Source organism: Pseudochaenichthys georgianus, chromosome 17, assembly GCF_902827115.2.
Source record: "Pseudochaenichthys georgianus chromosome 17, fPseGeo1.2, whole genome shotgun sequence".
Lineage (NCBI taxonomy): Eukaryota > Metazoa > Chordata > Actinopteri > Perciformes > Channichthyidae > Pseudochaenichthys > Pseudochaenichthys georgianus.
Window position 1 is genome coordinate 14,119,956 of NC_047519.1, and position 13,994 is coordinate 14,133,949.

Sequence of the window (13,994 nt, forward strand, 5' to 3'; positions counted from 1 at the left end):
TATTTACTTTTACATTTAACATGTGATTTATCTTTAACTTGGTGGCATGTATGTGCAATGTAAACATGTGTAAACATTCTTCAAGGTTGTGTCTTCCGGGTCGAATGTACTTATTGTAAGTCGCTTTGGATAAAAGCGTCAGCTAAATGTAATGTAATGTAATGTAATGTAATGTGTGGACCTGCTTTGATAGAGAAGAGCTATGTCACATGCCATGCTACTTATTGTTACTTGTTGTCAAATGACGGGAGCTGTGTGTTGCCTAACTCCTGTTTTAGGGGGATGTTTGCCTTTTTTATTTTGTATTTAATCGTTTATTTGGCAGGGACAATGCACAGTAATGAACACTTAAAACATTCAAATGTGTCAAACGTAACAGTGCCAGATTTAGCTTTGAGCTCATTTCCATCTGCAGTCCCTCACATAAAGCATTTAAGAAGATTACATTTTACAAACATAGCAAAAACAAAATACACGATAAGCAAAAAGAGGAAGAGCAGCATACACAAGTATTTATGACATATACGACATATAAAGTGCAAGAGAAGATACAAGTGCTACATAAAGGGCAAGAGGAGATACCCCTGTGTTAAAGTGCATTTAGCGGTGATTGCACGTCTGTTTGTTTCTCAACAGCCATCAGCCTTCAGTAACCGAATCACACGCTACACTTGACCTACTCACTGTGCCTGTCAGAAAAACGCTGAAATGCTGCTTAACACCACTAAAACAATGGCAATGTGTCACAATGTGGATACAAATACACCAGGAAACGACTCATTTGAACCATCTTTCTCCTCTTCTCGACATATCCTGCAGCTTTTATAACTGTTGGTTCCCATCTTGTCGTTTTCACCTGTTTCAACTGTTACTACAGACTATGTTTAATCCCTACCGTGTTCTGATGTGTGTGTGTCGGTGTGTGTCTGTGATTGTAAAATTGGTAGTAGAACCAATAATGGTAGGCCTATCAGTGATGGGATGTAAATGTACCTAAATACATAACGTACATCTTTATTACATTAACTATAGAGTTGAATACTATATAACAAGTGTTGTTGCCGACCGTTATTGATGCACTTGTGGCACATGTGGTGTGAGTGTTAGGGGAAGTGTTTGTGTGTGTGTGTGTGTGTGTGTGTGTGTGTGTGTGTGTGTGTGTGTGTGTGTGTGTGTGTGTGTGTGTGTGTGTGTGTGTGTGTGTGTGTCTACAGATGGTCCGATCCTCTCATATTCAGACAAGCTGAGCTTCCTGCTGCTGAACAATCGTGGGAACACCAGAGGTCAAGACAAAAGATGAAATAAAGAGGGAGAGAAAGACTGGGTTGCATCCAAATGGCCAGCAACAACTTCCTGCTTTGTTCCTGGTTGATTCATACAATGTGACAGGTGAAACCAATAGCCCGACGGGAGCGTTTGTATTGCCCTCAGCAGGTGGACATGTGAGAATAATGTGGGAGCAGAAATAGATATTAATGGAAAAATAGGGAAGAAATTACTGGTGGTCACAGATGGTGCCTCGACTTTATTCTGCATGCAGAAGCTGATTGCAGACTTTTTGTAAATGATTGTGAATGATAAACACTCTGTAAAATGTAGCTGCAATCACATTTAATTACATATGATGTTTACATTGTTTTGAAATGGTCAAATCGCAAATCTAATCAAAAATAATTTCATCTTGAATCTTCATTTGTAGTTTTGGTAATTTCAGTTTTTACACCAAAGAAATCTAAACTCACCGACTACAGTAGATTTCTCCAAAAGCTTGTATTGGTATTTCAATCAGGAGTGACTTTGTTTTGATTTAATAATTAGTATTCATTGTGAAGAAAGCACAGAAAAACTTCCCCTAACTTCATATGAAATAAAATAGATTATAAAGACTTTCTCCTTAAATGTAAATAATAAATGGATAAACACAAATCAAATCAAACTTTATTTATAGAGCACTGTTTGTACACAAAAGGTTACACAAAGTGCGTCACAAACCAAAGAAATACAAGAAAAGTCTATCCCCCCTTCAAAGCTAATTGACAGAGTATCACATAACTTCATGATTAATATAAAAAAACGTAATACCAACATAGGTCAACAAACATAGGATTAGAATACATAAATACAAATATACACAAATACATCTTTATATACAATATTTCACAGTAAGGTACATTTCGAGAACATGTGTATTCACGATTCAAATGAGCACATAATTGAGTATTGAGTGGGACATAGAGCGCTGATGACAGCAGGTAGTTTGTGTTCCCTGCCATTATAACCACTGTTCTGGTGCATAGCTGTTTCTTTGCTGTGGTTAACAAACAGTCTTCTCCAGTGGATCTTGAGTCAAGTTGTGCCAACTTTGTGTTGTGCAGAATACCAAGAAATGTGTTTAGAAAACCATCCACTCAGTTTATTGCAGCCAGTAATAAGTGGTTAGAAAGACAAAATAAATGACATTTGGAATTGCAGCTTCTGCAGACAGCTTATATTGGGATTGCAATGAAAAAATACATATTTTAGAGATTATCAGCACCAATGTGTAACCAAATGTTATCTTATTTTTGACTAAGTATGTACATTATACATTGTATACCATTACATTGGCCTTGCTCTGTCTTACCTCAACATGTGAAAAGATCAGAGGTGGGAGAAGTACTCAGATAATGTACTTCCCACATCTGGAAAAAATATACATAATGGTCAAGGTAGATATGGTTACAAGCTGCTGACATAAACAATGAATATCATTATTGATCATGAGTATTGCTCTCTACAGTCACTGTGAGAAAATAAGTGAATAAAAGTAATATTGCAAGTGCTAGAATAATCATTTAGACTCATGATTCTTCACTGCCCTCCAGTGGTCACAGTGGGGAACTGCAACACAACAGTGGCTTACACATATCCACATGTGGATTTATTTTTATTTTGCTTGACTCAGTTTTTTTCTTCTTTTAAACTCATAGTTTTGCTTTATTCTGAAAAAGTGTTGCTTTATCTTTATGATACAAAACTAATCCCATAGAGCGTGCGGCGGGAAAAAGCAGAAGAAGCCTGCGTCGTTTCACATATTCCTTCCTGATTGGCTAAAACACAGAGAGTATTAACATGGCATCACCGATTGGTCAAAATCGGCGCGGCAAACGTCACGTGTCACTCTTTTCGCGCGAAACTGTTGCTCTGAGACTGTAGCGTGTCTGTCCGGAAAACAGTGGCACGACTCTGTGTTATTCTGAACGTTTTTTAGTCTTTTATTCCTTTTTGACGGTGTTTCAACATGGATGTTGCCACAGCAACCGCGGAGAATGCCGGAGAGATTGTGAAAGACGAGTTGGCTGAAAAATGTCAGAAGTTATTCCAGGCTTTCTTAGAGGAGTAAGTCAGCCAGAAACAGGCTTCTTTGTGTTGTTGTCGGCCAAAACGCGTTGATGCATCACTTTTTAAACACTCTTCATCAGTTACTATTGGTCGGCTGGTGGTTATTGATCATATTTAGTAAATTTTCTTCTGCCTGTATCCGTGTGCAGGTACCAGACCGGGGACGGGGAGGTGAAGTATGTCCGTGAGGCGGAGGAGCTGATCAGGCCGGAGAGGAACACGCTGGCGGTGAGCTTCACTGACCTGGAGGGCTTCAACCAGGAGCTGGCTACCACCATCCAGGAGGAGTACTACAGGTGGGCTGAAACCAGAGTATAAACCCCAGTTCGTCCTGTGAAACAGAATGTAGCCTACGTATACAGGAAATGCAGAAGTGCAGACATTTTAACAATCTGATTACAACGAAAAATCCTGCATCAAAATCGATCTTAAGAAAAAGTACAAAAGTATTAGCATCAAAATATACCCAAAAGTACCCACTGTGTTTTATGGTCCATTTCAGAATCATATATATTAGATTGCTGTATTATGATTAATGATGCATTATAAAATAAGAGATCAAATATGACGTACTTTATTAATCCCACATTGGGAAATGTTTACATTGCAGCAGCATAAAAACAACAAAACAAAACAACGCATTTTAAGAGTAGAAATAAACAATACTACAATTAAACATCTCAAAATAGAATTAAAGCAGCATTATGCTTTAATCGCAGCTGGTAAAGGGAAACATTTCCATCCCATTGCATTACAGTCCTCTTTAGGAGGACATTGTATGTCTAAGATTTGATATTTAGAGTATTATGCTATAACATAGGGAAAAGCAGGAAGTGTCCATATTTGAGAGGCTGAAAACAGCACTTAGTGCATGGAAACATACTCTCTTATTTCAAAGGTTGACGCATATTTTTCTGTCGATCAATAATGCAACCATTTGTAGCAGCTCTATTAAAAAAACAAACCATTGAGTGATTTAACAGCCATGGAGATGCCGCTGTGTATTCACATTGAAATGATTCTGTTTGTAGAGTTTACCCCTTCCTCTGTCGGGCAGTGCGCAACTTTGCTCGGGATCACGGGAATGTTCCTCTCAACAAAGAGTTCTACGTAGCCCTGGAGGAACTGCCCACCAGACACAAGTAAGACACAGACAACTACTTAAATTGTGTGTATCGTGCTTTGATTTTAATCAATCAAATTACAATAATGTTAGATTTAATGAATTCTAAGGAAATATATCAACTTCTTCCTTGTGTGCGATGTAGGATCCGTGAGCTGTCATCCATGCGCATCGGCACCCTGGTGAGGATCAGTGGGCAGGTGGTGAGGACACACCCAGTCCACCCTGAACTGGTAAGACCTCCACCATGCACCAAATAATAACAGAAGAGCTACGTGATTACAATTGGGCTGTTCCTCTATAACATTGTCTTTTTGTTGATCCTTTTGCAGGTGAGTGGCACCTTCCTGTGCATGGACTGCCAGGCGGTCATCAAAGATGTCCCCCAGCAGTTCAAATACTCTCCTCCCACCATCTGTAGAAACCCTGTGTGCAACAACCGCAGCCGCTTCCACCTCGACACGCACAAATCCAAGTTCATCGACTTCCAGAAGGTAACTATAGCTGCTTTCCCTCTGGACAAAAAACCTACTGACCTCTGGCTTTTTTGTTTCACCGACATAACATAAATAGAGCATACATGGAGATGCTTACATAACTGCACCTGTTGTACATCAGGGATAATCATGTCCTCCGTGAACGCCAAAAGGGCATACCATTTCTTGATGCTATCGATTTTCCTGGCTTTTTGTTTTTAGCGGAAAAGGTTACCAATCTGCATTCTTCGAAGTGAATATGATAAGATAAGCAACAGTATAAAACCTCTATGTGATGTATGTGTCTGTAAGTAAATGGGTGTGTGAACTTGACTCTGTGTGCAGGTGCGTGTCCAGGAGACGCAGGCGGAGCTGCCTCGTGGTTCGATCCCCCGCTCCCTGGAGATTGTCCTGAGGGCGGAGGCTGTGGAGATGGCTCAGGCCGGAGACCGCTGCGACTTCACCGGGACCCTCATCGTCGTGCCGGACGTCTCTCAGCTCACCACTCCCGGTAACATTTTTGGACAGACACTTTGAGCCTGAAATTCACCTGAATTGTGAAAATACTTGGAAGAAATCATATTGCACACCTCATGACTGTTTGTATGTGCGTCCCGTCCACAGGTGTGCGCGCAGAGACCAGCACCCGGGTCCCTGGAGGGCCACAGGGCTTTGAAGCCGATGGTTTGAAGGGACTGAAGGCTCTGGGAGTCAGAGAGCTTTCGTACAGACTGGCCTTCCTCGCCTGCAACGTGGCCCCCACCAACCCACGGGTAAGACACTCAAGCTAAAAATGAAGCATTTCTATATGGTTTCACGTTATCAGAAATGTAGCAGTCTATACCTATAATTAGGAACGTTCCGATCGCCAATTTTGGGGCCGATTGCCGGAATCGGTATCGATCGATCACCGATCGAGTGGGTGGGGCCTATGGGGGTCTTCCATTTAAAGTGCAGTGTTTCCCTATATACAAATAGCGGCGGCGCAGCTCCCAGCAGCTTCTACTGAAGCCTTCCGAGTAAATCGCCAGAACGCTGACACCTCCTCATCTCCACCGCTCCCATGTTTTTTTTGTGTTGCCATAAGTTATTCTCTCTCCGTTGGTGCGCTGGGCTAATGCTAATAATGCTAATGCCAGCAAATACAATGGCGGCTTCACAAAACTTTTCAGAGTTTTACGGGGCATGGTTTGCAATCCGCCCAGTCAATCAGAAATTGACAGAAGTATCTGCTCTCTAGCTGGGACGGAAAAGGGGGTGAAAAGGTTCTCATAAACTAATTCTCTTTTTGGTGTGAACGCAAAATCCCAGGAACTATCGGAACTAAAAGGGAAAAGTACTCTGGTGTGAAAGCGCCTCTTGAGAACTCAATAATGTGGTTACTACTTCCTTCTGGACCTTAAGACTCAAGTGCTCGATTCAGTATGCACTTTGCTAAATGACAGTTGTACAAACATGCAAATAAAATGTTCTATATTTTCTCTTAATGCAAGGACGCCCTTAGTTTGGAGCCTTAATTCCATTTAGCTTACCTGGGTCCACTGTAGAAAACCAGGTCCCCTCAAGTTAGGGTTAGACCTTGACAACATACAAACTCCTTGGTTCTTGTGACATCCCTAGCTATCATCGAAACCAAATAAGCTACCAAAGCCCCGAACATGCCTGGTGTTAAATTCTGTTTTTGTCTTGTTGTAGTTTGGTGGAAAGGAGCTGCGAGATGAGGAGCAGACAGCAGAGAGCATCAAGAGCCAGATGACGGAGAAGGAGTGGGAGAAAGTGTTTGAGATGAGCCAGGACAAGAACCTGTACCACAACCTTTGCACCAGCCTCTTCCCAACCATCCACGGTCAGTGCTCCACCCTCACAACCAGCATTTATTTTGGATCCAGGGAAGTTTAGTCAAAGTGGTTAATTGGGATTTTAGTTAAATGGCGGCTGTGATTTCCAGGCAACGACGAGGTGAAGCGCGGTATCCTGCTGATGCTGTTTGGAGGCGTTCCCAAGACGACCATGGAAGGCATCTCGCTGAGAGGAGACGTCAACTTGTGCATCGTCGGAGACCCCAGTACTGCCAAGAGCCAGTTCCTCAAGTATGTGACACAACGCAGACAAATTCCCACACCTTGCTTGACGTTGTAATCCTTAAAAGGAATCATGCGCTTTGGGGTTTCCTGTAGTGTGTTGTATAGGTTTTAGTGCATGTAAATGGTCTGCAAAGGCTAAAATCCCAAAGTTCCAAAAGAGTAACACGCGCTTCTATTGGCTAGCGCTCCAACACATTGCACATGATAGGCTAAGGGGCGGTTAAGCAGATGACCAATCACAACAGAGCCGTCCAGCTAACCAATCAGAGCAGACTGGGCTCTGGTTTCAGACAGAGGGGGAAACAAGGCGCAAGAAACGAGAAAAATAAAGAGCTTTTTTGAATATTAAAGCATGTAAACATGTCACAGTAGAGACACAGAATACAAATATTAACCTGAATATTAACATAATATCCCTTTTTTAATTGTGCAGCTATAACGGAAATTGATATGCACGGATCTGATATTGTAATTGTGTGTGCAGGCACGTGGAGGAGTTCAGTCCCAGAGCAGTGTACACCAGCGGGAAGGCGAGCACAGCTGCAGGTCTGACGGCAGCTGTGGTCAGAGACGAGGAGTCCGGCGAGTTTGTGATCGAGGCCGGAGCTCTGATGCTGGCGGACAACGTGAGTGTTGGAACGCAGGCAGTGAAGGACATTATTGAGAGCATTCAGTGGTATTAACAGCAAGTGATTCTCCTCCAGGGTGTGTGCTGCATTGATGAGTTTGACAAGATGGACCTTAAGGACCAGGTGGCCATCCATGAGGCCATGGAGCAGCAGACCATCAGCATCACCAAGGCCGGAGTCAAGGTACTACTGCCAGATTTAACTAAATGCTAAAAACAAAAAATAGTTGTGATTACTATGAAGGTTTAAGCCTTTACGCACTGAGAATCTAACATGAAAATGTCGCCTTTTTTATACAAATAGATTTGCGCCGGTCAAACGTAGAATAATGTCTGAAAGCAGCCTCCTGCAGGTTATCTGAAGTAACATTTTAAAAGCTACTTTGAGCTTTTTTTATTGAGTGAGGTATAGTTCCGACTGGTAAAAAATAATAGTATATGTCTACAGAAGTAGTGTGTCTGGCTGAGTTTCCGTTGCCGGTCAACATGTCCGTTAAAGTTTAAATCTTCCGGACAAAATGAGAAAAGTGCCGGTCAAAGGTCTTCTTTGTTATTTATTGAGCTTTAAAACAAATTGATATGATTCGATATTAGACAAACTAATTATAGTAGATTAACTACATTATTCAAAAGTGTACAGTAATTTATAATAAACGGAGCTCTCTCCCTCTCCTGACAGCCCGTCAGTATCATGCAGCTCGCGGATCAGTAATGAGTGAGCCGACAGTAAAACTAAACATATCTATAACTAGTTTAGGTAGTTTGAGAGGTCATTAAAATAGCTACGTGTGATATTCTGACCTGAAGTGTGTGTTTTGTTCCGCTCACCGCTGCATGTGATCATGCAGAGCTGCGTGTCGACTCGTCAGCAGCAGCTGATCTCTCTCTCCCGTCAGATTAGACTTCACTCGCGTTTATGTCCATATCGATCAGATCCAGCTAGTTCTAGCTAATGATATGACTACCTGCTTATTAAAAGACACCTAAACAATAAGTGTCGCTATGCAACCGGGTGAGGCCGCAAAGTATAGCGGAGCATTATGCATTTGTTTACATGCCCACCGGAACCCGAGGCATTACCAACAGATCAACGCACAATCAACCCATACAGGACATCTCTTTCTCCACATTAAGTGTTAGACATTAGAGTTGACTATTCTTGTCTGTCCCATACTCTTCTTGCCTGTCACATAAGTGGCGCAACCGATGCGGTATTGTGCTAAGGGGAAATTATTTTGACCGGACATTTTGACCGGAGAGATTTAGATTTGCCGGTCAAAGTCCAGAAACTCTGGTGTCTGGTATGTGCTGTCTTTGTTGAGTATAAAACGCGTTTTCCGTCTTGTTTCGGACTACGCAACCTCCTTGTTTTATTTACAATCCAAATAATGTGATAAGTTAAAGCCTTTGCTTATGAAGGAAAGCTCTGAAATGAAATCTCTTTTCGGAAAAAGTTTTGAAACGGCAGCAACAGTTTTAAATGAACACACAAGTAAAATAACGCCCTGTGCAAAAAGGCCTGAACGCCCATTTCTATAGCACAACCTCAACACACTTAAAACCACATACTTGTTTTAAAAATCATTGTTCTAAGCCCAAATTAAAAGAACCTTCCAGTCAAATCTGCAGTAAATTAACTAGACTTCTCTGTCTCTTCAGGCCACCCTGAACGCTCGCACCTCCATCCTGGCTGCAGCCAACCCTGTGGGCGGGCGCTACGACCGCAGCAAGAGTCTGAAGCAGAACGTCAACATGACCGCCCCCATCATGAGCCGCTTCGACCTCTTCTTCATCCTGGTGGACGACTGTAACGAGGTAAGCAGCATAGTCTGTATATTTGTTTTAGTTTTACAAGTGCGTTTTTAATATTTTCTTACTTTCTTAAATCCTCTCTGCTCTAAATATCCAATTCTCCTACTTAACGTTCTATCTGATCATGTGTGTATCCAAGGTGACGGACTACGCCATCGCCAGACGCATCGTGGACCTGCACTCGCGCATTGCAGAATCTGTGGACAGACTGTACTCTCTGGATGAGATCCGCAGATATCTGCTCTTTGCAAGGCAGTTCAAACCCAAGGTGCGCGTCTGCCTGCTGCAATTAATCGTGTTCGCATCAGGTTAGCAATGTATACGCTTCTGATCGGTATTAAACTGTTCCGTGTTCCGCATCTGTAGATTTCCAGCGAATCCGAAGAGTTCATCGTGGAGCAGTACAAGCGTCTCAGACAGCGCGACAGCTCCGGAGGCGTGACCAAGTCGGCCTGGAGGATAACGGTGCGGCAGCTGGAGAGCATGATCCGCCTGTCGGAGGGCATGGCCCGCATGCACTGCTGCGACGAGGTGGGTGCCAAGAACGATTTGCTGCTCAGCAAACACAAAGGGTGCACAGATGTTATCGAACCATTTAAGTTGTACACACTTGGATTCAGGAACAAATGTAACTCTTAAAGTGATAGTGTTGCATTTTAGGAGCCCTATTATGCTTTATGGGGTTTTCCTTTTCCTGTAGTGTGTTGAATACATTTTAGTGCATGTAAATGGTCTGCAAAGGCTAAAATCCCAAAGTTCACTACAGAGGGAGTTTCTGCAAGATTTCTGCTCATGTTTTAAACTTTCTGCACATTTAAACATATCTGTTTTCTGAGATGATGGGAATAAGCCAAACATATTTGGACAAAGTCGTACTATTTTTAGAAAATGTAGAATAGACGCAACATTTTTGGAAGGCTCAAATCTCACCCTTTGTTAAGGTTTTTGCTCACATGTTAACTTTTCCACCTTCGAATGAATGCAGACTACTAAATCTTTTCAATGGGAACCACATCCTGGACTATTAAACTACTTACAAGTTTTTCTTTGTACCAGGATTTTGACCTTTTCCTTTCTGTTAATGTCTTCAGGTGCAGCCCAAACACGTGAAGGAAGCCTTCCGTCTGCTGAACAAATCCATCATCAGAGTGGAGACGCCCGACATCAACCTGGGGCAGGATGACGACCTGGAGGAAGAGGAGCAACAGGAGGATGGTACTGACACACAAACGTATAAATGCACCTGCAAGGGCGCAACATAACTAAACTAGAGCTGAAGTTTGTTCCTGAACTGAAAAGTTATCCAGGTTTCTAACGCAAATGTTATCTCTGCAGAAAACGCCATCCCTAATGGAGTGAATGCTGTGAACGGCCTCACAAATGGTGTCAATGGGCCTACAAATGGAACTAACGGCAACACAAACGGTGTGGAGGGACACACTGAGCCAGGCAGCCAGGCCAAACCAGCTCTCCGCCTGTCTTTCCCCGAGTACAGGCGCATTTCCAACCTGCTGGTCTTGCATTTGCGCCGGGCAGAAGAAGGTGAGAGACGCCTCTCTTCATACTTATTGCAACAAAAAGATTCTTAGTTATTTTTGGTCTAACCTTTTCCCTGTTGTCTGTGTTTCAGCTGAGGAAGAAGAGGAGTTGAAGAAAAGTGCAGTGGTGAACTGGTATCTGAAGGAGATCGAGTCGGAGATTGACTCCGAAGAGGAGCTGGTCAATAAGAAGGGTCTGATAGAGAAGGTCCTCCACAGACTGGTGCACTATGTGAGTCCACACGCTGCGAACATCCAGCCATGAATGGAGGTCGTTTTGTGTTTGACTTCACTTAACCCTGTGCCTCTCTGCCTCCCCAGGATCACATCCTCATCGAGCTGTCTCCGTCCGGGCTGAAGGGCTCAGAATCTGCTGTCACAGAAGAAGTCGTGTTTGTTGTCAACCCCAACTACACCCTGGAAGATTAAACTTCACCCCTGTGTTTGTTTTCTTCACTCCCCTTACAACTTCCATCCTTGTTGATATTTTACTTCAACAATAAAGTTGATGTTCAAGGTGTTGTTCAATACTCATATGTATCGCATACATGCCAGAAGCATCAGAGATGTTATACGACTTGTTTTGAACTGTACAGATGATTCTGGGGCTCTTATAAATAAGAGATTCATAGTCAAACTGCTTTGTAAATATGCTGCTCTGTTCTCCAGTTGTTTGCTGGTTTCTGTCTGTTTTGACCCTACGTTAAGGAAACTGCCCTAGAATTGTTCAATCGCTTATTCCACAACTGTATATTTGACATTGGTTTCAATGTGATTTTGTAAAATGATGAAATAAATTGAATAAAAAAAGTTGCTTAAAGAAATAAAATATTGACAAACTAAAAGCTATTTGATTCTGTTCCTGCCGTATTTAATTATAGCATTACACCAGTAGGTCTACTAGGTTGTAAATGACTTTAAAATATTAAAATGTTCTGTATTCTTTCTTATGACAAGTTTTCATGTCATAGTTTTTCTGATATTTCAGCCTTTTTTTCCCCAAAAATTACTGTCCTATAATATGAAAACAATTATTTATTTTCAAAATGCACTTCACTAAGTCGTTTTTGTGCATGTTTTTGACATAAGCCTACTATAAAAAAAATCTGAACTTAGACTGCCTACTATGTTTTATTTCACAAAAATGTGACTGTTTTTCCTTAAAAAAAAATCATACTATAGGCCTACTATTACATTTTTCAATAGTGATTTTTTTATCACATTTGTATTTATAATACTATCATACTTTAACTTTTTTTCCACGATATTTTCGACATACTTTATTGACTTTTTGTCAAAGATGTCCTATGGCTTTAAAAAACATTCTCATTCCTTTCACCTTTTTCATGTTTTGTTTGGACATCCTAAACTCTCTCTTTATACACTACTGCGCCATGACTGTGTGGTGTTAACTGCGCATGTCAGACATTACTCAACAAACATGGCGGCGCCCTACGTGACAGTAGTCAGGACATTACTGAAAGGTAAAACACAGACACTACACATTTTTTTTAACGTTTATTATCCAACCTGTCTTCTAGAGGCTGTGGTACAGTTATTTGTCTAAATAATGTAACGTAGCTTTATTTTTCCCTGTTAGGAGTTTGCTATGTTCCCGAACGATGGCTCCTTACACAGAGAAGCCGAGCCCCGGCAGTATGTCAGTGTTCGCAGCTACATGTCTCCCCTGCTGCCTCCCTGTGCAGCTCCAAGACCGGGGCTCACAGCAAAGCCGACCCACGCACAGACGACAGGAAAGCCGGGGAGCAAGAGGAGGAGGAGGGTCCTGAATACATGCCCAGGAGAAAGGCAAAGAATCCCATGATGCCTATTGGCTATGCCTGGTAAGTCTCTTCATTCCTCTACAATCCTTTTGGTGAAACACTTCAGACAACACCATTTATTTGACTGCTTCTGTTTTATTTCCACCCCAAGGCAGATTAGGTGTCCGATCTACTCAAATATATATATTTTTTATTTGACTGATGTGCTGAAAATAGCAAGGTCTGTCAATGTTGTTGAACCAGAAACTATGTAGAAATACAGTTATACAAGGGGAGGGACACTATACCCAGATTTGACTTTTATGTGCTTTAATATTCATTAAAGTAAAACAATTGTCTTTAATTCAGAAGTACTGCAGAAACAGTCATATCTTCTCCAGGGTAATATAATCTGCATTTTGATCTCTACACACACTCAAATAAACAGGGAGGACAAAGTATAAGGGTTGCTCAGTTTAACAAAAATACTGAAACATTGCAATTATATCTTATTGTGACTTAGGTGTCTTCATAACATAATACCATACAATGAAACCTTTTGCATTTTCAAACAATTAGCTCCCCCTTAGTACTACAACATGGAGTGTTTCTCCATACTCTGCATCAATATGGATACTGTAAGTGTTGAGCACTGAAAAAAAATCAATATATTACATTTCTTCCCTCCAGGATGATAGGCCTCCCCGCAGGTATCATCGGCTTCCTGCTGACCAAGAGAGAAGTTGACAAGAACCGACTGAAGCAGCTGAAGGTCCGACAGAGGATGAGGATGTCAAACGAAGGAGAATATGAGGGGAGTCGCTACCGCCAGCATAAAGAGGATCTCAAACTGGAGCGATGATGAATATGTATGGCTGCTATGTTATGCACATATCCTAAATGTCACCACTGAGATGTTGACTTCACTGCAGCAAAAAGACTGATTACAGAAGAAAACTTCACGAGTTTAAAAACCTCTGAGTATTTCTTTCTGAAGCAAAAACATGCAATTGTGCTTGTGACAGCCATTTTGTTTGTTTGTTTTTGGGCAGATTTGATTTTTCCTGCTTATGTACAGAGATGCTTATAGATCACTTTGTTGAATCTGGAGAAAGATCATTTATTTGATTGATGCTGATGTTCGTTAAATATGATAAAGCAAATAAATGGATATTTATACAGAATTTGT

General features: G+C 41.7%; 2 protein-coding genes across 2 annotated transcripts; both read left to right on the top strand.

Annotated features, from left to right (window-relative positions):
• Nucleotides 1-3,149: 3,149 nt before the first annotated feature.
• mcm6 (minichromosome maintenance complex component 6) lies at nt 3,150-11,887 on the top strand. Its single transcript, XM_034105272.1, has 18 exons — nt 3,150-3,378; nt 3,531-3,677; nt 4,413-4,523; nt 4,650-4,737; nt 4,837-4,998; nt 5,326-5,491; nt 5,605-5,753; nt 6,676-6,826; nt 6,929-7,070; nt 7,549-7,690; nt 7,769-7,876; nt 9,352-9,507; nt 9,644-9,772; nt 9,871-10,035; nt 10,596-10,719; nt 10,840-11,046; nt 11,135-11,274; nt 11,364-11,887. Exons 1-18 carry the CDS (start codon nt 3,281-3,283, stop codon nt 11,469-11,471), a joined length of 2,493 nt encoding a protein of 830 aa, XP_033961163.1. The 5' UTR covers nt 3,150-3,280; the 3' UTR covers nt 11,472-11,887.
• A 556-nt stretch (nt 11,888-12,443) lies between these two features.
• Nucleotides 12,444-13,989, top strand: LOC117462249 (uncharacterized). Its single transcript, XM_034104387.2, has 3 exons — nt 12,444-12,526; nt 12,643-12,886; nt 13,496-13,989. Exons 1-3 carry the CDS (start codon nt 12,484-12,486, stop codon nt 13,665-13,667), a joined length of 459 nt encoding a protein of 152 aa, XP_033960278.1. The 5' UTR covers nt 12,444-12,483; the 3' UTR covers nt 13,668-13,989.
• Nucleotides 13,990-13,994: the final 5 nt, after the last annotated feature.

What these genes read in the sequence shown, in the direction of transcription:
- mcm6 (XM_034105272.1), top strand. Translation starts at nt 3,281, where the DNA reads ATGGATGTTGCCACAGCAACCGCGGAGAATGCCGGAGAGATTGTGAAA. An exon ending in ACCCAGTCCACCCTGAACTG is followed by an intron (nt 4,738 to 4,836) that starts GTAAGACCTCCA and finishes ATCCTTTTGCAG; the next exon opens with GTGAGTGGCACCTTCCTGTG. An exon ending in GCATGCACTGCTGCGACGAG is followed by an intron (nt 10,036 to 10,595) that starts GTGGGTGCCAAG and finishes TAATGTCTTCAG; the next exon opens with GTGCAGCCCAAACACGTGAA.
- LOC117462249 (XM_034104387.2), top strand. Translation starts at nt 12,484, where the DNA reads ATGGCGGCGCCCTACGTGACAGTAGTCAGGACATTACTGAAAG. An exon ending in AGTCAGGACATTACTGAAAG is followed by an intron (nt 12,527 to 12,642) that starts GTAAAACACAGA and finishes TTTCCCTGTTAG; the next exon opens with GAGTTTGCTATGTTCCCGAA. An exon ending in ATGCCTATTGGCTATGCCTG is followed by an intron (nt 12,887 to 13,495) that starts GTAAGTCTCTTC and finishes TCTTCCCTCCAG; the next exon opens with GATGATAGGCCTCCCCGCAG.